The sequence below is a fragment of the Cebus imitator genome, unplaced genomic scaffold (genome assembly GCF_001604975.1).
Source record: "Cebus imitator isolate Cc_AM_T3 unplaced genomic scaffold, Cebus_imitator-1.0 Scaffold411, whole genome shotgun sequence".
Taxonomy (NCBI): domain Eukaryota; kingdom Metazoa; phylum Chordata; class Mammalia; order Primates; family Cebidae; genus Cebus; species Cebus imitator.
Window position 1 is genome coordinate 1,308,545 of NW_016107726.1, and position 23,935 is coordinate 1,332,479.

The window sequence follows — 23,935 nt, forward strand, 5'->3', positions numbered from 1 at the left end:
CAGTAGATCTATACTTAGCATTTTTTTCATATATTCTTGCACTCAGGCTCACAGTCTTTTTTTGTTTCATCTGTGACAGTTATTCCCCGAGTGTTTCCAGCAATGCCTTCTTAATTCTCATAATTACTTAACCATTACCTTACAATGGTAAGCACAACATGATCTCCCAAAAATATCTACATCCTAAACCATGGAACCTGTGACTATATTATGTTACATGGGAAAGGGGAATGAAGACAGTAGATATAATTAAGTTTAATAATACAATGTGAGAAATACTCAATTGGTCATTGTTGGCCTGTAAAATGGAGGAGGTACACAAGCCAAAGAATGTGAGCAGCCTCTGCAAGGTAGAAAAGGCAAGAAAATGGATTTTCTCCTCCAGAAGGGAATCCAGCTGTTATTAACTTCTTAGTTTTAGCTCAAAGAAACCCATTTCAAACTTTTGATATTGAGATGTATAAGATAAGTTTGTGTCATTTTAAGTCATAAAGTTTCTGGTAATGAGCTATAGCAGCAATAGGAAATAAACTGAGAGATATTTAATTTTCTCTGTAAGATTCAACTGCTATACAGTATGTGAATGATCATCTGTCATGTTCTCCAGATAGTCTTGAAAAATTGATTCCCTCTATTTGTCAAGAGTGGTAGCTTACAATGAGCATAAAGTCTCTAAATGTCAATTTTGTCAGAACAAAGTGCTTTTTCTAGAACCTAAATTTTAGGGTATGACATTTTGCAAAACGGAAAGTCTTTTTTCTCCCCAAAGTTTGGAAGCTCTTTATGACTTACCCTGGCCATTTGCTAAAAGTCAACTTAGAGAATTGCTTGGCCTCATAGAATCAAAAGGATCCTTATGAAACAAGGATTGTTTCATCAGAAACTTTGTCATTTAAAGGAGGCCTGTTAACCCCCTTTACTCATATGCTCCCCAGTTACTAAACATTTTTTTTATATTTGGATATGAAAGATTGGGTAAGCTTTGGGGATTCTAACTCAGCAGCCCAGTGGACATCAGAAACATTAATTCCCCACTAATATTCCTAAAGTTACTCAATGGAGGTCAAACAACTAAGAAGTGAAAGAAATCGATGCGGAGCCAGGCAGTTTGACTCCTGAATTAATATCTTATCCACTAATTACTCAGCATCAAACCACTGAAACACTACACAAATCTTATTCTTTCATAAGAATGTGATCATGTAAAATATTACCTGAAATAGTCATCACTGACTAGGATATTTTTGCTTTCTTTTAAAAATAAGAATTTTCATTGTAATTTTAATGGAGATATATTCGCTGTCTTTCTGTTCTACCAACTTATGAGAAAAATATGTTAAGTCACTCATGCAAACTCATCACATTATTATATAACACACCATCTCTAAGGGCTCAATCTAAAATTCAATCATGAAAATTCCTATTTTGGCTAGCTGAGAGTGTTGGCCATGTTTCTATGTCCCATTTTCCCTATGTGTAAAATGGAAATAGAGTTCTAAGGCAAAATCTTTAAAAAACATTTTATTTAAAAAATATTATTCAGTATCATTGCTTTTTTCTGGGTGCATACTTCCATGAATTTTAACAAAGAAACACAATCAGGATACAAAAGAGTTTTATCAGCCCTCAGAACACCCTCATGCTATTCCTATATAGTCATACTCCCTTCCCATCCATTTGGCAATTGCCCACTTTTTTCTTCAAACCTATGGCTTGTCTTATATTGTATGTCAATGTAAATTCAGTCACACAGTTTGTAGCTTTTTGAGAATGGCTTCTTTTACTGGGCATGATATCTTCTTGGGATTTATCAATACTTCTTTTTTTTTTGCTACGTAGTATTCCTTTGTTCTACAGTTTGTCCATTTACTCAATTAGGGACATTTGGATTGTTTCCAAGTTTTGGCAGTTATGAATACAGCTGCTGTAAACATTCATGTACAGGTTTTTGTGTAAACATAAATTTGCCTTTCTCTAGGGTAAATATCCAGCAGTGGATCAAGGCATATGCAGTTTTTTTTTTCTCAAAATATGAATATCCAGAATTCGCCAGACAGTTGCCTTAGTCAATTATATTTGAAAGGATCCTATAACATGGACTCTGTAGTAACAGGGAACTTAGTAAAAGTTTCCATGATGATGTTACCAGAGGCTACTGAAGGAGCAATGAGCTTATTATAAACGATAAAGTTACTGTATTTGTTATGTTCCTCTGGTTAAAATAATTCTATTTGAGATGAAATGTAGTTGCCATGTTTTTTGTCTTCGCAGTCAGACATAATATCCCCTTTGGTAAACTTTAGATAATGTGTCTCATGGGACACAGCAACAACAGTTAATTAAACGTCACTTAGGACAATGATGGGCTTAGAGGAAGCATAGTATATATGTGTACATTGGGGAAAGCCAACACTTTTTTTTAAAGTCTCTTTTGAGCATAACAAATGTTAATTGGTTTAGATATGTTAGTAGTGTTTTACTGAATCCCTCAGAATCTTATTTAGTGACTGACAGAAGAAAAGACTTCAAAAAAAAAAAGATGTAGATTATATCGATGAGAAATAAAACTGACTTATTTTCCTCAAAAAAGGGCTATTAGGCGTAAGATACAAGGATCAGTCACCTTCTCATTAACCTCTCAAAATAAATCTATTTCAAGCCAGACTTAAAATGTTTTCTCTCTAAAAACTACCATGTGGTCTAACAGTTAATTGTTATTCTTATCAAAGAATGACCCACATTAACATTTACTTGGGGTCATTAGCATATTTATAAAAAAGGGAGAGAAATGAGCATTCTTTTCTCTTCTGGTCTTTGTTATGGAGGAAAGTCATGAGAAAAAAATGAAGTACATATTTACCAACATTTTACACTAATCTATAAATATCAAAATTCCTATACCCACCATGGTCTTGAACTGGCAGACTAGTGATCAGATTTAATTCGCATTTAGTTGCAAGAGGATTTGGGGCCACTGTGCTTTTTTGTTTTTTTTCAATGCAACTGGTGTTAAACTAGATAACAAAGACCTCAGGGCTGAGGACAGAGGTCACAAAAATAATCTCTTCATTTAGGTACAGTGAGATTAATGACTGGAGCATAACACTCTTTATTTCATGAGATTGCTTTTTTCTTTTCTCTTGACACCGTAGTAGGCATTCTAATACTATGAAAAATGAACTACTTAAAAAGAATCAAAATTTGGCACATGCTAAATAGTTTGATAGGTATTAAACATGCTTTAGGTCTGAAGAAATATGTATTTATATATACAGACAATAAATATTTTAAAAACTCTTGCTCTAAAAACTATTAAAATGCTTTATAATATCAATGAGAACTTCTGAGCTTCCAAGACTTATTTCATTTTTAAGGAAAATGTTCAATTTTATTTTGAAACCTAACAAAAATAGATTGTGCTGTCAGTTCAAAATCTGACTACTTGCGTTAACATTGAGAGTCACTGGCAAGCCTCTTGAGTTAGAAGCAGTGATAGATGTAACTAAATATTTTTCATTAATTTTAAGGGACAGAGGATATTTTATAGTTTTAATAGTTTCTTGCAAATCATAACATCAAAATTTTTAATGTGATGTGGAAATGAAAACACTATTATTTAGTTCCATGCTCAACTTGGTCTACTGGTGTGAAGAATGGTAGGAATTGAACCAAAATGTCCATCTCATCACTGTAATTATAATTTTATAGCAATTATTTATCAGCAAAGGCAGATATGAACCATACATGAAAACTCCCCAAATGTAAGTTATTTTGAGAAAGTAAAGCATTTAACAGTATTTGATCCATTGTTAACACTGTGAGTTGTAGCATAAAGAAGTTTAACAGTTTTCTACAAAATCCTTATTTCTATATATATTTTTATTTTTTCTTACTTGGAAAATCTGGTTTACTAGAACATTTTTAATTTTGAAATATTTTTCATAGAGAATAAGAAACGACAGCACTGCTATAAAAACATACGTTTTTTCCTATGAATTGTAAGGAAAAATAATGAGTGAAGGTTCTCTGCCTTGGGTAAATTTGAACAGTATTTAATCAGTACACCTGAAACCGCCTTTGCAAAAATTATGACAGTAAGAAAATTCTGACAATGGAAAATTATGACAGTGAAAGATATCTGACCTAATCAATTCCATCTAGTCTCCAAGCTACCGTTGTCTATTCCTGGGCATAGGCCAAGATAACTATGGGAGGTATGTAGTTTACTGTTTAGCTTCAAATCAATGATGACAGCCCTTTTCTGAAACAAACTCACTCCTTGCTTGGGGAGCAGAACATCTTTATAAAACTAACAAATTAGTCACAGAAACTATGCATCAGGTGTTCATGCCACCAGAGGCCACATGATTCCTAACCTTCCCAATTGCTCCCATAGATAACATCACTATTGTAAAACCTAAGATTGGACTTCAAGGTATTTTTCAGACTCTCTATTCTGATGAACTGGCTAGCATCACCCAGACCAATAAACTGGCTCATCTGATCTTGCAGTCCCTATCCAGGAACTGACTAAGGGCAAGAAGACAGTTCTGACTCCCTATAAGTTTATAAGCATCCCCCATTCCCTATAAGCATCCCCCATTCCCTAGCCCTATGCTCACCAAGCTATCCTGAAAAAAACCTTAGGTTTTGAATTTTCTGGGAGGTTGTTTTGAGTAAAAACTCCTGTCCTGCTTAGTTGGCTCTGCATTTATTAATTTCTTTCTCTATTGCAATACCACTGTCTTGGTAAATTGGCAATATCTGTGCAATGGGCAAAATAAACCCATTAGGTGATTACACTCCTTCCACATTTGCTAGTATTTTCCAGAAAAGACACTGGGTTAGACAATGTCTCATTTCACATGCCTTGGATGGATATAGTTATATAGAACACAAAGTACACTGAACCAGATGTTGGGCATAAATTTCACCTTAAACTAGATATCTCAAAACATTTAGCTTTCCTATGGCCTCCAAAACTTAGTTTTCTTCTCTTTCTCCTATATCCATTTCCTGCTCTTTGAAGGAGATATCAGTATCAAACTTAAGTAGCAGAAAAAATTTGTATTCTCAATTACTTGTGCAGGGTAAATAGTAACTGACAATGGTAGTAATGAAGAGTTTAGAAGTCTGAAATAGTCCTTTAAAAAAAATTGTCAACACATGTTGATACTTTTTGGTTAAAGAGGCAGTAAAATACTCAAAAAAGCATAGATTTAGGAGACATACCTATATACACATTTTAGTTCTTCCACTTCTATTCACGTCTATGAATCTGGACATGTTATTGATCCTCTCCAAAATGGTTTCCTTACTTGTAAACTGCAGAGAAAATACCAATTTCCCAGAGTTGTGAAGATTCTATAAGGTATCCTAGGTAAAGCCTTTAATATGGAGCCTGCGAGAGACTTGGTACTTTAAAAATGCCAGTTGTTGGCCAGGCATGGTGGCTCACACCTGCAATTCCAGCACTTTGGGAGGTTGAGGCAGGTGGATCATGAGGTCAAGAGATTGAGACCATCCTGGCGAACTTGGTGAAACCTCATCTCTACTAAAAATACAAAAATTAGCTGTGCATGGAGTTGTGTGCCTGTAGCCCCACAACTACAGGCTACTCAGGAGGCTGAGGCAGGAAAATTGCTTGAACCCCGAGGCGGAGGTTGCAATGAGTTGAGATGCCACTGCACTCCAGCCTGGCAACAGAGTGAGGCTCCGTCTCAAAAAAAAAAAAAAAAGGGCCAGTCGTTATTATCATCATTGCCAATTATATTCACTAGGCATTGTTTTATGTAGTTGAAATTTGGAGCAAAATAGCTAGCTAAGTTGGCTAATGGTAAAAAGGACGGAAGGAAAAAATCCAGTTTGCCACTCTTGCCTGACTTATAACGATGAGAGAATACTTCCAGTGGCCTAGAATTCTCACAAATGAAATTTGCTGTAACAATTTATCCAGGAACAATGCATGTGTAGTTCATATTAGAAATGGAAGAAGTGGGAAACAGCTTCATGGAGTGGAACAGTCAGCAATTCACAGATTTAACAGTGAAAATATATAATCATGTTAATTTAAAAAAAAAAAAGCCACAAGATAAAAGTAGTTAACCAGGATCTCCAGATTTATTTCTTTTTGTAGTAGATATTATAAATTCCTGTGTTCTCTCTTTTTCTAATATTTAGCCTTGCTTATATTTTAACAAAGAAGAAGGAAGAAATAATATTTAAAGCAGGCCAATACCTATGTGTTTGTGGTTCAATTTTTGTTGGGGTGGTGGAGATATTTGAAATAGTTCACTGACATGAATCACCTGTTTATATTCTCAGATTCCCAAAGTTTTTGAGTACACCTGGAAATAATCCTTACCTGGTAGAATTCTAGCATAATATCCAGAGCAGCACTGATGATCTGGTTGTGCCTCTTGTATTCGGCCACCACAACAAACTCTGGTAGAATTTACAAAGAATGGGATATACTTTTCTTCACAACAGTGGTGGCCAGGCTTGGGGTTATAGAGGACGCCGTTACAACAAACCTGAAAGTTTGAAATCAGTTTTAAAGAGATATCAGTTTAGTTAAGAATATTATGCCACTATATCTCATGTAATATAATTATTTTCTTATGAGGCATTGATCTGAGACATTATTACTCATATTTCATTGGTTTAAAAATGTGTTTTCCAGGATCATTCAAATTTTATAAATGTCATTTCAAAGAATACATGTTTTTTGAAGTATTCAGCCATTCTTTGTGTCCTATGATGATACTCTAAATATGAATTATCTTTTGAACATCAGTGCTGCTGAGGTAAAAATGTTTAGAATTTTAAATGAACAATTTCCTTAATATATATATGTTTCTTTAAATGATTCATTTTAAAACACCACATCTATGGATACTGTCTCTTATTGATCCTTTTTCAAAGTAAATTAGATTTTTTCTTATAATTTGTATGATCACTTATTTATGAACCCAATCTTCAAACAAGGCAATCACAACAGAGTCCAATATTTGCAAGTATATGTGTATATATACATATCTCATAAGCCACTACATTTAAAAAAGGAAATCTATATGGAAATTAATTTTGAAAAGCCCTTTTAACTCTGTTTTCTTTAGTAACTGTGAAAAAAATTATGTGCTTCAACAATCAAATAATTATTTGCATACTCACTTAAGGTCTGAGAGACTGACACACTGTATATAAAAAAAAATGAAACAATGAACAGTTGCTAATACGTAGCCTCAGAACTCTTCCCTGGAATAAGTTGCACTAAATGGCTAGGCATTTCCTGTGGTAGGCAAAAGCAACCACTATGAGGCGTTTCTCTCTTTTTTTTTTTCATTGCTACCTCCAAAGTGTGCCAACATTTGAACCAATTCAACACAGGAATGGTAGAATGTAGAATCTCTAAGTCTTCAACAAAGCCACTAGTTTAGTACTTCACTCATTTTTCAAAACTTATCTAAAAGTAAAGAAGTTAAGCTCTTAAATTCAAAGTCTACCATTGTGGTTCCTCAGGTGGCCTTGCTAAACCAACTGTAATGCATTTCTTTCATTTAGTTATTGGCAATAAGGATTCAATTTTTTTCTAATCAAAAGGATAAATTTGGTGACTGCTCCCTTGGATGTCATATTCTGTGTGAAAAGTAAATTTCAAAATTATGCCCTATTTTAAAAGTTAAGCAAGAAACATTCTCTGTGTTTTATTTGGGATTTGTGAATGCTGATAAAGTAAAACAGCATGCACCTACCTCTTGTTTTATTATAGTGACCTAAAATCTTGCCATTTGTTTTTGGTCTTGAAGCATTTATTAAAGTCCCAGTCACATAGAGTTCGTTTCTGGACACAAGCACGTACAATATTTATCAGTTGGATAAATATTGATAAATGCTGGATAAAAAGCAAGTTTATCCAGTACTTTTCACCTTCTTTTGAAATTATTCCTCAAAGTGATGGGCCATTAGGACTGGTTCACTTCTATGTTTTCATTATCAATGCTTTCTCAGGCTCCATCAGCCAAGTAAAACACATGCCGTTCTTCTAAGCCACTCTGGTTCAGATTATTGATGGGTCCCAAAGGGGACTTTTGCAAGCAATTGTTTCTCTTGGGGATTCTCTCCATAAACAGAATACTTCCTAACTGAACTCAGTCTTCAAGTTAGTTATCTCAGACAACATAAATGAAAATTTCAATAACTTGAATTAATTTGTGTGTGGCTAATTTTCAAAAAAGTGGCCTCTTCCTTGCTCGATGGTTTCTAAAAGCATGTTTCTAATCCAGTGATTCTCAAAAAGTGTGGTTCCTGGACCAGTTCCAGATACATCACTTGGTCATACAGTTTGGCTCTGTGTCCCCACCCAAATCTCATGTTGAATTGTAATCCCCATGTATTAGGGAGGGACCTAGTGGGAGGCGATTGGATCATGAGGGCTGTTCCCCATGCTGTTCTCTGTGTCTTTTTATTACAAAAATTAAAATGATTTTTATACATGTCTTTTTAATATAAAATTTTTATTATGTAATAAAAAAATTTATCTTTTTACTTTGATGTATCTTAATTTTTTGACTCACCTAAAAATTTTTATATAAAATTTATTAAATATATTTGTTATATATTATTTTATAATAAAAGATGTCTATTTTTTATTATCTAAAATTTTACAATAAAAAGTAAATATAAATTTAGAATATATGTTTATATATTTTTTCCAATCTTTCATGCCAGGAAATGTATCTTAGTACCTAGCCCCAAACAGAAGCTTTCAAATTTTTTCTTATAATTTAACTGACTTCCTTTATTCTCTTTTACTGCAATACCTGTGTTGCCTCTTTAATTCCAACAATAAAAATAAGACTTTGTTTAAGGCATCATTAAAAAGTATGTCTCTTTTTGTTTTAATAATATATGACATTTGCATTACAGGAACAACCAAATGTGACGTTTCTTTTCAAGACTATGAGGTGAAATTTGCACACATGTTTTCTAAAGGCTAACTTTTTGCTTCTCTATTCTTCAATTTACATTCATTTTCTATAAAAGGTGAACTGTATGATTTTTTTTTTGTAGAGAAGATTCGTCTTAATCATCTTTTAAAATTGATTAAAAATTAAACTAACCAGTTCTTTGTCATTCATTGAATTTAGAAATGTTACACCAACCAGTCATTTATTTGGTACAAAACTTCATTAAATTTCTTCAAAAGTTAGAAAAAGCAGTTTCTGAAATCACAGCTTAAAGAAAGATAGAAGCAATTTTAGAAATAATTTAGCCTAAACATAGGTAACTATTATGCTGTTAATACTTTATTAAATACATTTTTTTCTTCACACCATTAATTTTTCTTCACCCTTTCATAAGTATATTTTAATTTAATATGGACATTTTAAGAGCATCTACCTTTTGATCTTTTCAAATAAACTTAAATTGAAACATTATCTTTACTAGTTTTATTCTACTTAGCTTTGATTTTACCACTAAAGTTATGGGATTGAAACTTATAAAATCCATATGCAAACCTAAACTACTATGACAATTTTTGGCCAGAATTAGTTTTTATTTTAATGAAACACATTGTTTTCTGCATTGGACAAACTTTAAATCATTAATTCACATGCCTATACAACTATTCTCTCTTCATCGACTTCTTACTGGGTAATGCAAATGTCAAACATATTATTTTAAAATAATGGAAACAAAAAGAATTGAGAAGTGAATTCTGTATTTTGCCAATATTTTCCCAAGATTTTTTTTTAAATGAAGAATATGTTTAATGGGCAAATTTATTTTAGTATTTTTCTTTTCAAAAATCCTAAATTTAATTTTATACAAATATGTTTATCAGGTGTGCATATGTGCATATTTAAATATGTGCATACTTAATGGAGTAAAATGACGTCAAACTTAGGCATAATGATAATTTTAGAGTGTAAGTATCAAAAATACATAGTAACTGCTGGCTTTATGCATTTCTTAGATGATAACTATTGCTAAACTTGTGTCAGCTATAATAATTTGTAATTTGATCCATATTGCTTCAGTAACTCACTTTCTTAATTACTGTGTTCTTTTGCAGTAAATCTTATAAATTTAGTAGTAGCTTTAGTCATTGAATGTGTGAGAGGCTGTTGTTGACAAATAGGAACATTAGTTCATTATATGAAATTCTACCTTTAAACTAAGGATTTTCTGTGTTGTCAATAAATGTCATTTACAAACTCCTCTGTCTGGCTGTATTATTGATCTGATTTCTAAACGGCATCTAAAATGAACATTAATCTGCAAATGACTATAATTCTAAAATATTTCTGACAAATCTTAAAATGTGCTGTTCATAGTTACTCATCAGTGTCATGTAAACAAACACTCATTTGTAGCTGAAAAGATCTGCTGAAAAGAAAATTTCAAGTTATTTGATCAAATACAAAAGGATGTACCCTGTTCTAATAAATTTATGTTTCTTGTGAAGGGAGTAAAAAATGGGAAGGCTAAAGTGCTCATGAGGGTGATAAGATTTTTGTAAACATCCTTTCTTCTGCATGGAGTCTTCTTCATAGAGTAGAGGAAGTATTACCGTGATATACCATGATGTGAGAAGCGAATAATTTTAGTTGGAGTCTTGAGTGAGAAAAACATAGTTCACTGATTAGTTTGAAAAGATTTACCTTAGCTTCAGGAGAATAGCAAATGTGTCCACAGATATATTCAGGTTTTTGACACCTCACTGCCTTGCAGAGCTCATCACTGTGGTCCTGCATTAATTTCTGAGTTTTAGGGCATGGATACCATGTTTTCCATAGGAGATCATATCCAAGAATGATGCCATTTGGCTTCCCTGGAGATTCCCAATCAATTTGAAGAGATCTGCAACAGATAGAATAATCAATACTTCTGAAAAGACACCATTTAACATTGCTGCTATCAGTCTTACTTTTCAATTAATTTTCCAGATTGATCCACAGATCTCTTTCATCAATAACCTCCTAAAATGTGGCAGCAATAGATAAGAATATACATATAATTATATATATTCATATATGAAATCATATATTTTCAAATAAATCAAAACTATGTTAGCTTTTGGAAGAATAACATGTGGTGTGAGTGCAGTGGTTTATCACTTTAAGTTTCAAAGACAAGAAGTAAATATCACTACGGCTAATTAGGAAAATCAGAGCATTTTGTTTGGTAAGCGGAGATAAGACATACATGACTTGGTAAATGAAGTGACAATTAGAATATGTGGCAACTTGATGCCTACTTCCAATCGCTTCTCCCTTGCCTTACCTTAGCTAGGAGTAGTGATACAAGAACACTGTGATAGATATGGATGTTCTTAGGAAAGTTTTCTTGAAACAGCTGCCACCTCCTTTTCTCTTTCTTTCTGCTAAACATGATGTCTACAACTTCAGCAATCATCTTTTAGCCATTTGAGAAAGGCCATAAGAATCAAAAGATTCCACCATTATATTTGGCATTGCTGAACTAGTTCCAACAACTATCCACAGCAGACCCCTGAACAAGATGAAATTGAACTATGAGGATCCACTTACAGGTAGATTTTCTTCCATCCTGCCACCTATGAGACAGCAAGGCCAACTCTTCCTCTTTCTTCTCCTACTTAGTCTACTCAGAATAAAGATAATGAGGATGAAGGCTTTTATGATGATCCACTTCCGCTTACTGAACAGTAAATATATTTTCTCTTCCTTATGATTTTGTTAATGACATTTTCTTTTCTTTATCTTACTTATTGTAATAATATAGTATAAATCTACATACAAACTATGTTTTAATCAATGTTTTATGTTATCAGTAAGGCTTCTGGTCAACACTAGACTATTAGTAGTTAAATTTTGGGAAAGTTATATGCAGATTTTCAACTGTGTGGAGATCAGCAGTCCTAACCTCTGTATTGTTCAAGAGTCAACTATGTATCTAGAACTATTTACTTAGGTTTTTTTTGTCTGGTGTTTTGGTACTTGCAGCCAAGATAAATGCCCAAGTTGAGAATTTTATAGTTAATAACTTATTTAAAATCTATTTTGTGGCTGGGCACATGGCTCATGCCTGTAATTCCTGCACTTTGGGAGGCTGAGGCGGGCAGATCAATAAGGTCAGACATTTGAGACCAGCATGGCCAACACGGTGAAGCCCTGTTTCTACTAAAAACACAAAAAAATTAGCTGGGCGTGTGGCACATGCCTGAAATCTCAGGTACTCAGGAGGTTGAGGCAGGAGAATTGTTTGAATCCAGGAGGCGGAGGTTGCAGTGAGCCGTGATAGTGCCACTGCACTCCAGCCTGGGCAACAGAGCAAGACTCCATCTCAAAAAAACAAAAACAAAAAGAACTTTGATTTGCTATATCTTAATTTTCTGACTCACCTAAATAGATTCAGTTTCTTTTTTCAATAATTCTTTAAATAGCATGGTCAAACATGGGTTTTTTTGGTCAAAAATATAGTAGACAGAGATTCCCATAAGAAGTATGTTTACATTATCATGTTCTTAAAGAAAATGTTTGATTTTAAAAAATCGAGTGATAATTTCATTTTAAACCCAAGCAGAAAGTTTTTCTGAGAGGCAGGGTTTGGTATACAATGAAGCTATAACATCTGATCAAAATTTTACTGCATTTTCAAAGATCTATTAATATTTCATTTGCTGTAGCAAATGAGGTCGTAACATACAGCTGTTCACAGAGGAGACAACCCTGAATAAAATGATTTACCCTCAGGTTAATGTTATAGAACTTAAATTCTGCACTTAGGTTTACTTGCCAGAAAAATACTGCCTAGGCCACACTTCTATGCCATCTTTAGTATTTGCTTAATAATCTCTCTAAGAAGAAGGTAAAGTTTTTAATAAAGCCCCAGAGATTTGAACATGACATATTCTTGCAATGTAGCACAGCAAAGAAAACCTCCTCTTTGTGAAACATATAGTAAATGTAAAAATCATAATAATTTTTCTCATTGTTTTCAAAAAAGTGGGTGATACTCTGACATTCAAAATTAGTTCATTTTTTTATGATTCTAGTATTTCCAGCCATAATAATTAACTAATCACAAATATCTGTAGGGTGCACTTTACATATAATGCATTAGCATTCCCATATACACTTTGGAATGAAGCAAGCACATAAGAGCCTTGTCTTTCTATTTCAAAAGTTAAACAATAAAAACCTCACAACTTATCATGGATGCTTTTTTGCTATTGTGTAAAATAACATTTCAAATATACATTTCATTGTAAGGAAAAATATATCTTTGTAGGCCAAATTACTGGACCCTATCAGAATTCCAAGTGACATCACATATTAGGAATTCAGTTAAGCCCAAACATTTACATTAAAAAGCAGCAGTCAAGATAAACCTCGACACTTTAATAGACTGCTAAAAAAAAAAAAAGAAAATTATTATTTCAGTTTTGTGGAGGTACAAACATAACACATTCAGTAATAAGACTCTGTAGATAGAAAATTAATGTCACCTAAGAGAGAACAGTTTCACAGGTGACTTGTATAGTCACAGTTATTATTCTAAAGTCTTTATCCAACTTCCAAAATTAATTCCACATACTGCAGATATCTCTTTTGTATTCACTGCATAATCAACTACAGAAAAGATTACATTTAAGTGATATTCAAGAGTTTGACTTATCTACAAAAGCTCATGAAGTAGTAAAGTCTAGAAAATACCATGCAGAGCACCATCCATGCCATTATAACTTCTATTTCTTGTGCAACATAACTGCTAGAGGAGACCACCTGTATTTTCAGTGAGAACATGAACAGTTTGCTTTTGAGGATTTAATCAGTAGATGAAGAAAAATGATTAATAAGAGTAGTGGGTTTAACATCTGTACAACTCTCATTAGAGCCAACTAGAGAGACAATGAAAACTCCTTTGGTTGCTGATCTGAAAATGAAAAGCAGTTTTGAGAAATATGCATCATTATTAGCTGGATTAATAGTTTCATTGCTTTGATGTTTAAGAGTAAATTAGAAGGAACATTCTTCAATCCCAGGAACGGATGTTAAATATTGAAGAAAAAGAGATGAAGGCATTTTTGGGCACTCATGCATAAACATAAAGAGATTGCAAATCTTTGAATGAATTTTTTTGGTAGACTTGTTCATGAAATGATCGTTAGAGTTTTTTTAGATTTAAAGCACTAGGGACTGAACTTTAAGATACCTAAATGCAACTTCTGATATAAGCCACTATGTCTGCACACATTTTTTTCTCTCTCAAATCTTTGGGTTACATACTCTCGTATTTTCTTGTTCCTTCCCATTCACACACAAACACATACACACACAACACATACACACAACATTGTGGATGATGCATTGCAAAGTCTGTAGGCTGAATTATGTTCCTCTGAAAGTAACAGTCTTTACTAGAAGTCAGTTAAATTACAGGTGGATTACAATCTCGGGGAAGCTTGGAGTTAAAAAATATTTTTTAATCAATACATAATAGATGCACATATTTTAGGCTACACATAAGAATTTAATACATTCATATAATTTGTAAAGGGCAAACCAATGTATTTGGTATATCCATCACCTTAAATATTTGCTTTTTTCTTCATGCAAACAACATTTAAATTATTCCCTTCTAGCTACTGTGAAACATTTAAAAGATATTGTAAACTACAAATCACCTTATCGATCTATCAAATACTACGTCTTATCTCTTCATTGAAACTGTAAATTTACATCCATTAATCAATCTATTCTTCGTCCCCATCTCCCTATGACCCTTTCAGGCCTCTGGTAATCACCAATCTACCATCTTCATGAGGTTTACTTTTTAATCTCCCACATATGAAAGAGAACATGTAATGTTTGTTTTTCTATGCCTGACTTATTTCGCTTAACATAATGACCTCCAGTTCCATCCATATTGCTGTAAATAATAGGAGTTTAGTCTTTTTTTTAAAACGACTGAATAAGAGTCCATGTGTATACGTACCACATTTTCTTTATCCATTCATCTACTGATGGGCACTTAGTTAGGTTGATTCCATATTTTGGCTATTGTGAATAGCACTACAATAAACATGGGAGTACCAGTGTCATTTGAATATACTGTTTTCCTTTCTATTGGGTATATATCCACTAGTGAATTGCTGCATTATACAGTAGTTTTAGTTTCATGAGGATCCTCCATACAATATTCTACAGTGGCTGTACAAATTTACATTCCCACCAACGGTGTAAATAGAGTTCCCCTTTCTCCACATCTTCACCAGTGCATCTATTATTTACTGCTTGTTTATTTTATTAAAGCTGTTTTATCTGGGTGAGATAAGGTTTCATTATGGTTTTGAATTGCTATTCTCTGATGATTAATGATGTTAAACATTATAGACCTGTTGGCCATTTGTTTGTCTTCTGAATAGGCATTAGGCAATAGAAATGCCTATTCAGATTTTTTGCCTATTTTTAATCAGAAGTTTTGTTTTTTTGATATTGAGCTTTTTAAGCTATTTATATATTCCAGTTATGAATTGTCAGATAGATAGTTTGCAAGTATTTTCTCCCATTCTATGATGTGTCTATCACTTTGTTGATTGTTTCCTTTGTTGTGCAGAAGCTTTTTAGCTTGATGTAATCCCATTTTTCTGATTTTACTTCTCTTGCCAGTGTTTTTGAGATCTTACACAAATGCCTTTGTCTAGGCCATGTCTGGGAGCATCTGCCCAATGTTTTCTTCTATTAGTTTTACAGTTTCAGGTCTCAGACTTAAATCTTTAATTCATTTTGATTCTTGAATGTGGTGAGTGATAGGAGTCTAGTTTCATTCTTCTGCATATGAATATATAGTTTTCTCAGCACCATTTATTAAAAAGACTATCCTTCCCTTATGGCAAATTCTTGGTGCCTTTGTTGAAAACGGGTTGTCTGTAAATACATGGAATTATATGTGGACTCTCTATTCTATTCCATTGGTTTATGTGTCTGTTTTTATGCCAATACCATGCTGATTTTTTTTTTTTTTAGGTTTGTGCTATATTTTGAAGTAAGGTAGTATAATACCTCCAGTTTTGTCATTTTTACTCACATTGCTTCACCTATTCTGGGTCTTTTGATTCCATTTAAATTTTATAATTTTTTTCTATTTCTGTTAAGAATGTCATTGGTCTTTTGATAGGTATTACATTGAATCTATAAATTACTTTGGGTAAAATTCTCATTTTAACAATATTAATTCTTCCAATCCAAGAGCATAGAATATGTTCCCATTTATTTGTATCCTACTCAATTTCTTTCATCAGTATTTTATAGTTTTACTTGTATAGATATTTTACTTCTTTAGTTAAATTGATTCCTAGGTATTTTATATTCTTTGTAGCTTCTGTAATGGGACCATTTTCTGGATTTCTTTTCAGGTTGTTTGCTGTTGGTGTGTATAACTGCTATTGGTTTTTGTATGTTGATTTTGTAATCTGAAACTTTACTAAATTTGTTCATCAGTTCTAACAGGTTTTTTGGTGGAGTCTTTAGGCTTTCTAATTATAAGAGCATGTCATCTGTGAACAAAGCTAATTTGACTTATCCTTTTCCAATTTTGATACCCTTTATTTCTTCTCTTGACTAATTGCTCTCGCCAGGGTTTCCAGTACAGTGTTGAATAAAAGTGAAAGTGGGAATCCTTGTCTTGTTCCAGTTCTTAGAGGAAAGACTTTCAATTTTTCCCAGTTCAGTACAATATTAGCCATTTGTTTGTCATATATGGCTTTTCTTATTTTGAAGTATGCTCCTCTGTATTCAGTTTCTTGAGGGTTTTTATAATAATGCCACATTGAATTTTATCAAATGCATTTCCAGCATCTATTGAAATAATTATATAGTTTTTGCACTTGGTTCTGTTCATGTGATGTATCATGTTTTTTGATTTGCATATTTTGAACCATCCTTACATAACTGGAATGAATCCCAGTTGATTATGATAAATAATTTTTTAATGTGCTGTTGAATTCCATTTGCTAGTATCATGTTGAGGATTTTTGCATCTATGCTCATCATGAAATCAGACTGTATTTTGTTGCTGTTGTTTTTGTTGTGGTCTCCTTGTTTAGTCTTGATATCAGGACAATACTGGCCGGATAGAACAGGTTTGAAAGTACTCCCTCTTCCTCATTTAAGAGTGTGAATAAAATAAACATTATTTCTTATTTAAATATTTGGTAGAATTCAGCAGTGAAGTCATCATGTTCTGGGCTTTTCTTCAATGGGAGAATTTTTATTATGGCTTTAATCTCATTACTCATTACCGGTTCATTGAGTTTCTCTATTTCCTCATGGTTTAATCTTGGTGTATTGTATTTGTCTAGAAACTAATTTATTCATATATATATGTATATTATATGTTGTGTGTATGTGTGTAGTTGTTTATAATAGTCTCTAATGATTTCTTGTCTTTCTGAAATCTCAGCTGTTATATATCCTTTTCTGCTTCTGATATTTTTTGGGGTCGCTTTTTTTACTATTTAATCTAGTTAAAGGTTTGTTCATTTTTTTTTCATCTTTTCAAAAAACCAACTTTTCCTTTCATTGATTTTCTGTATTTTATTTAGTCTCAATTTTATTTTACTCAATTTTATTTCCTTCTACTAATTTTGGGTTTAGTTTGCTCTTGCTTTTCTAATTCTTTGAGGTTCATTAGGATGTTTATTTGAAGCCTTTCTACTTTTTTGATGTAGGTGTTTATTGATATGAATTCCCTGTTTTGTAGTGCTTTTGCTTTATTCCATAGATTTTGGCATGTTGTATTGCTTTTTTCATTTGTTTTAGGAAATACTAAAGTTTTCTTTATTTCTTCATTGACTCATTGGTTATTCAGGAGTATGTTGTTTAATTTCCCCGAGTTTGTGTATTCTTCAAAGTTCCTCTCTTATTATTGATTCTTAGTTTTGTTCCATTGTAGTAAAAAAGGCACTTGATATACTTTCTACTTTTCTGAACTTGTTGAGATTTGTTTTGTGGCATAAGACATGATCTATTTTGGAGAATATTCCATGTGCTGATGTGAAAATGTGCATTCTGCAACAGTTGGGTGAAATGTTCTGTAAGAGTCACTTAGACCTATTTGTCCTAGTGTGTAGTTTAACTCTGATGTTTCTTTGTTGATTTTTGTCTGCATGCATTCAACATTACTGAAAGTGAGGTGCTAAATTTCCTATTTTTGTATTGCAGTCTATCTTTCTTTTAGATAGATTAATTTTTGTATCTGAAAGCTCTGATGTTGGGTGCATAGATATTTATAACTTTTATATTCTCTTGTTGAATTGATCCTTTTATCATTATATAGTGACCTTCTTTGCCTGTTCTATGACTTGTAGTTTTATCAATTATTTAAAATTATACTTTAAGTTTTGGGGTACATGTGCAGAACGTGCAGGCTTGTTACATAGGTATACATGTGCCATGGTGGTTTGCTGCATCCAACACACCATCATCTACATTAGGTATTTCTCCTAATACTATCCCTCCCCTAGGTCCCCATCTCAACAGGCCCTGGTGTATGATGTTCTCCTTCCTGTGTTTATGTGTTCTCATTGTTCAACACCCACTTAGGAATGAGAACATGCAGTGTTTGGTTTTCTGTTCTTGTGTCAGTTTGCTGAGAATGATGGTTTCCAGCTTTATCCATGTCCTTTGCAAGGATAAAGGACATGGATAAAGTCCTTTATCCATGGATAGGACTTTTTTATGGCTGCATAGTATTCCATGGTGTATATGTGCCACATTTTCTTTATCCAATCTATCATTGATGGGCATTTGTGTTGGCTCCAAGTCTTTGCTATTGTGAACAGTGCCAAAATAAACATCCATGTGCATGTGTCTTTATAATAGAATGATTTGTAATCCTTTGGGTACATACCCAATAATGGGATTGCTGGGTTAAATAGTATTTCTATTTCTAGATCCTTGAGGAATTGCCACACTGTGTTCCACAAAGGTTGAATTAATTTACACTTCCACCAACAGTGTAAAAGCATTCCTATTTCTACACATCCTCTCCAGCATCTGTTGTCTCCTGATTTTTTTAATGATCGCCATTCTAACTGGTGAGATGGTATCGCAATGTGGTTTTGATTTGCATTTCTCTAATGACCAGTGATGATGATTTTTTCATATGTTTGTTAGCTAAATAAATGGTTTTTTTGGAAAATGTCTGTTCATATCATTCACCCACTTTTTGATTTTATTGATTTTTATAAGTATAGCTACTTCTGCTCTATTTTTGTTTTTGTTTCCACTTGCATGGAATACCTTTTTTCACCTCTTCACTTTGAGTCTTTGTGTTTCTTTATAGGTGGAGTGGATTTTTCAATACAGTTGGGTCTTATTTCTTCATTCATTCAGGTACTCTATGCCTATTAATTGGAGAATTGGGTCTATTTATATTCAGTGCTTTTAGTTTTCTAGTTGTTTTGTAACTTCTCTCTTCCTTTCTCACTATCTTCCTTGTAGTTAAGTAGTTTTCTGGAGACATGTTTTAATTGGTTGCTTTTTATTTTAGTGAATCTTTTATAAGGCTTACCAAAAGTATCTCATAGATATAAAAAGTTATTTTAAAGAAATGACAACTTATCTTAGATCATAAATTATAGAATAGAAACAAAGAAAAAATAAAAAAAACTATAGAATTTAACTGCATTAGCCCACATTTTGACTTTATGCTGTATCAATTTATATAGTTTTATATTATCTATCTCTTAACAGGTAGCTGTACCTACTATTGTTTTTGATAGATTTATATTTTGGGCTTCATACTGAAGTGATGAGTGGATTATGTGCTGCGATTACAGTATTAGAGTATTCTAGGTTTGTCTGTGTACTTAATTTATCAGTGGGTTTACTTTCAAATGTTTTCCTTCTGTGCATTACTTTTTTATTTCTTGCAGTTTGAAAAACTCCTTTTAATATTTCTTATAAGATGGATCTCGTAGTGATAAATTATCTCAGCTTTTACTTATCTGGGAAGGACTTCATTTCTCTTTCATATTTGAAGGATAGCTTTACTATATATAGTATTTTTTTATGGAAAATTTTTAATACAGCATTTTGAAAATGTCATCCCACTTCCTCCTAGTTTGTATGGTTTCTGTTGAGAAATCTGTTATCAAACAAATTAGAGCTTTTAAATATGTTATTTGCTTCTTTTCTCTTGTTGCTTTTAGGATACTCTGTCACTGACTTTTGAGAATTTGATTATTGTATACCTTGGAAAAACCTTATTTCAATCAAATCTGTTTGGTCTTCTCTGACCATTCTATACCTGAATATTTACCTATTTCTTACATTTTAGGAAGTTTTCTGTTAATCTTTCTTTCAATAAGCATTCTGCCCCTTGCTGTTGCTCAACTTCCTCTTGAACACCAGTAATTCCTACATTTGGTCTTTTCAGGTAGTTTTCTATGTATCTTGTAAGTGATCTTCATTCCTTTTCATTCTTTTATCCCCTCCTCTGTGTATTTTCAAATAGCCTGTCTCAAGTTTGTTGATGCGTTCCTCTCATCTACTTTACTACTGAGAGCCTCTAATGAATTTTTCACTTCAGCAAATGTATTTCTCAGATCCAAAATTTCTTTTTAATGTTTTGAACCATTTTAATTTCTTTGATAAATTTTTTTGAGAAATGTCTGAATTTATTTTCTGTGCTATCTTGGTGATCACTGAGTTTCCTTCAAGCTGGTATTTTGAATTCTTGGTCATAGAGTTCACGTATCACCATCTTGTTAGGGTCAGTAACTGTTTCCTTGCTTTGTCAGCTTGAGGAGATCCTGCTTCCCTGTTTAGAGAAGCACACTATATGTCTGCAAAACTACCGCCATCCTGCATATTATCAAGGATATATATCTCTGAATTATTTTTAATTTTCTGAATTTATTAAACTTCAACTTTAGTACATTTTCTTTTGGAGTATCCTCTCATATTATTTTTCTCCATTTCTTATGGATGTATATATATGTCTTTGCACTGAAGGATTAGTTATTTAATGCCATCTTCTATGTCTGGCTTGCTTTGTTTTTTCTTAGATATGTTTGCATAGAGATTCTTTGTAATTTATCTGTTCATTTTTAAAAAAAAATATCACTGGGTCATTGCCTCCTTTTTGGCACTAGATGGTGCCTCAGGTCCAGGTTTGCCTTGGCTTTAGTAAACTATCAGAATGCCACCTTTCCCAAATAGGGGAAGTTCCAAAGACGATATTCTAGTAGTGTAAGGAGGCTGACTGAGGATTCATGCCCAGGAAATCTATGGAGCAAACCTACTACACTGTGGTGCCACTGAACAGCCACTCTGATTTGGCATCTCCTTTTACTGAGTTACAGAGCAGAATGCTCAGAGCTGGTGATGGTAGTCCCATTACTCCATGTTGTCTATGTCCTCACAGAGATATATCCCTTCAGGTACTCCTGATGGTTCCTGTGGGTTGAGGCAGGTAAAGGTCTTCTGTCAGGTAACCCAAGATGGTGGGGAAACTGATTGTCCACTTCAATCATACTTTTTCAATATAGAAATCAAGGGTCAATGAAATATTTTTCCACAATCTTGGTGCTGAATATACTTGAAGGATGGGCATTGTGGATGGGCATTGTGGATATCGGATGTCCAATTTTCTTACAGTCTGCTCAGAAATTTTTCACTTCTTTGTGGCTGTGGGAATTGTGGCTGTGTCTTATCCTTATATATAAGTTCTGGGATATTACTGTGATCATCTCAATTCTATATATTTGTTTCTAAATTCTGTGGAGAGGAGTGAAGCCATCTTGCTCTTACGTCATCATTTTGGAACTAGAAGTTCTTTACTCATATTTGCTACATGAATTTATCAAGTGTTCAGATGTTCTAGTTGGAGTTATTTCTTTTTAATTATGTCATATGGTCAGCATAATTACTTTTCTACTTCTGTTACTACTACATACTATTGTGGCCACCCCCACAGTTGTCAGTACTTTCTTCTTTGTTTATTTTTAGAGACGGGATATTGCTGTGTTGCTCAGGCTGGACTCAAACTCCTGGGCTCAACAGTCCTCCTGACTCAGCCTCCTAAGTAGTTAGGATTACAGGTGCATTCCACCCTGCCTAGATCTTATCACTTCAATTTTCCCTTTTAGAATCACAAAATACCACTGAAGCTACAAAAAAGTGTAGGGAAAATAATTTACTACCTCCTACCTTTATACAGGTGAATATCAAAATGATACAAGTCAGACCAACGTTTTATGAAGAGTCAGAGTTCACATTCCTATTCTTTAACATTTCATTCTAATATTTTATCCCCAATTTTTTCAAAATATTTTTGTTTGGACAGAGAAACCTTCATACATTCTAAGATATTAACCTAAATTGTTACAGATTCAATAGCTCTAGATTCTCTGATTATGTTTACATAGAACTTTTTTTTTTCTATTCAATTTGGTCATTTTTGTCAATTATTTATGTAACACTCAAGTTCTTCAATATTATTCCAGATCACGGTTATAAAAAATGATCAGAACACTTTTCAGAAAGACTAAATAAATGTAATATAACAAAATTTAATTCTTTGCTTTCAAGTCAAATCATTGAATAATTATCCTACTGAGACGTTTATTATAAATTGTAGCAGGTAAAAGAATCAAAATGTGAAACCAGGTTCTTATAATAAAAAGGGACACACATTTACCACTTTTTATCCCTGGAGGAAAATATGGTGAGAAGATCTTGGGATAGCTTGACATAGAACTCCTAAGTTTGACAGTCTATATGAGCATAGAAAATAAAGCTTACTTTTCAGTAAGAGAATTCTGTTGGCCAGAGATTGGCCAGAGCAGTTCTAGAATACCACAATATTAATCTTTAGCATGGGACAGATGGATGAGTCTCTCAAGGGCCAAGCAGATGCCTTGCAAGATGGCTAGGCTTGAGCTACCTTGAAGGTACATTGACCAGGACAGTAGCCTTCTGGCATGAGGAGACTCCAGCAGGCAGATCTTTGGAATGTTCTGCTCTTTTGGCACCGCAAGAGTTCAGCTGTAGAGGGCAACACTTGCATGAGGAAATTTGTCTATTTAAAGATTCTCATGGGGACCTCTCAAGAAAAACATACAATTGCCCAAAAAAGCATCACTTACCAATAGAGAGCTGTGATTATCAACAAGTAGTGGCAGTGGAATAATAACATTGAGAGGAGACATATTTGGATAAAATGGAATGGAAAAGAGAGTAAGGAGGAGAAAAAGAGCAAGCTGCAATTAGGCCTGAGCTTTAGAAATGATAGAAGCTTTGAACTAGATGTGAGATTAATATTTTGATGGTAAAGGAATGAATTTTTTAATGCTTGATCATGAGTCTTAATTATCAAAGTGAGACTCATAACTAAAAATAATTGGAAAGCCATAAGATTTTCCTGAGGGGTATTCAAGAATTGAGGGAAGGATAGCCATAAGGCAGTAAGTAACAGATGAAATGTAAAGGGTACTTTTTTCTCTTTTATCCAATTTGATTAAGACAGCCCCATAAAATGATTATACAAACTTAAATGATGAAAACATGAACCAGGGTGGTAGTGGTGGAAATGGAGAAGAGTAACATAAATGAGAAGATGCTTCAAAAGAAAATGTACTAAAATTGATGTTGAATAAATTCAGGGGATTAAAAATACTTCCAAGATACATGTCCTTGATAATATATAGGATGGTGGTGCTTTTGCAGAAGTGAGTGTTGGAAAAGATGATGAGTTAGATAATAATTAACTTTTGAAGCTGAAGGTTATGAAAATGATGGGTGAATATCACAACATAAAATCAATAGGCCATCCTGGTCAACATGGTGAAACCCCGTCTCTACTAAAAATACAAAAAATCAGCTGGGCCTGGTGGCGCGTGCCTGTAATCCCAGCTACTCAGGAGGCTGAGGCAGGAGAA

At 33.3% G+C, this 23,935-nt stretch overlaps 1 protein-coding gene across 3 annotated transcripts in view; it reads right to left on the reverse strand.

Moving 5' to 3' along the window:
- The window catches only part of USH2A (usherin), a 777,259-nt gene that overhangs the window by 175,964 nt on the left and 577,360 nt on the right, over window positions 1-23,935 (reverse strand). For all 3 annotated transcript variants that reach the window (XM_037731607.1, XM_017509227.2, XM_037731606.1), the window contains exons 49-50: window positions 10,668-10,866; window positions 6,365-6,533 (exon numbers count right to left, since the gene is read on the reverse strand). In XM_037731607.1, coding sequence (XP_037587535.1) covers window positions 6,365-6,533; window positions 10,668-10,866 — 368 coding nt within the window. The remainder of the gene's footprint in view (window positions 1-6,364; window positions 6,534-10,667; window positions 10,867-23,935) is intronic.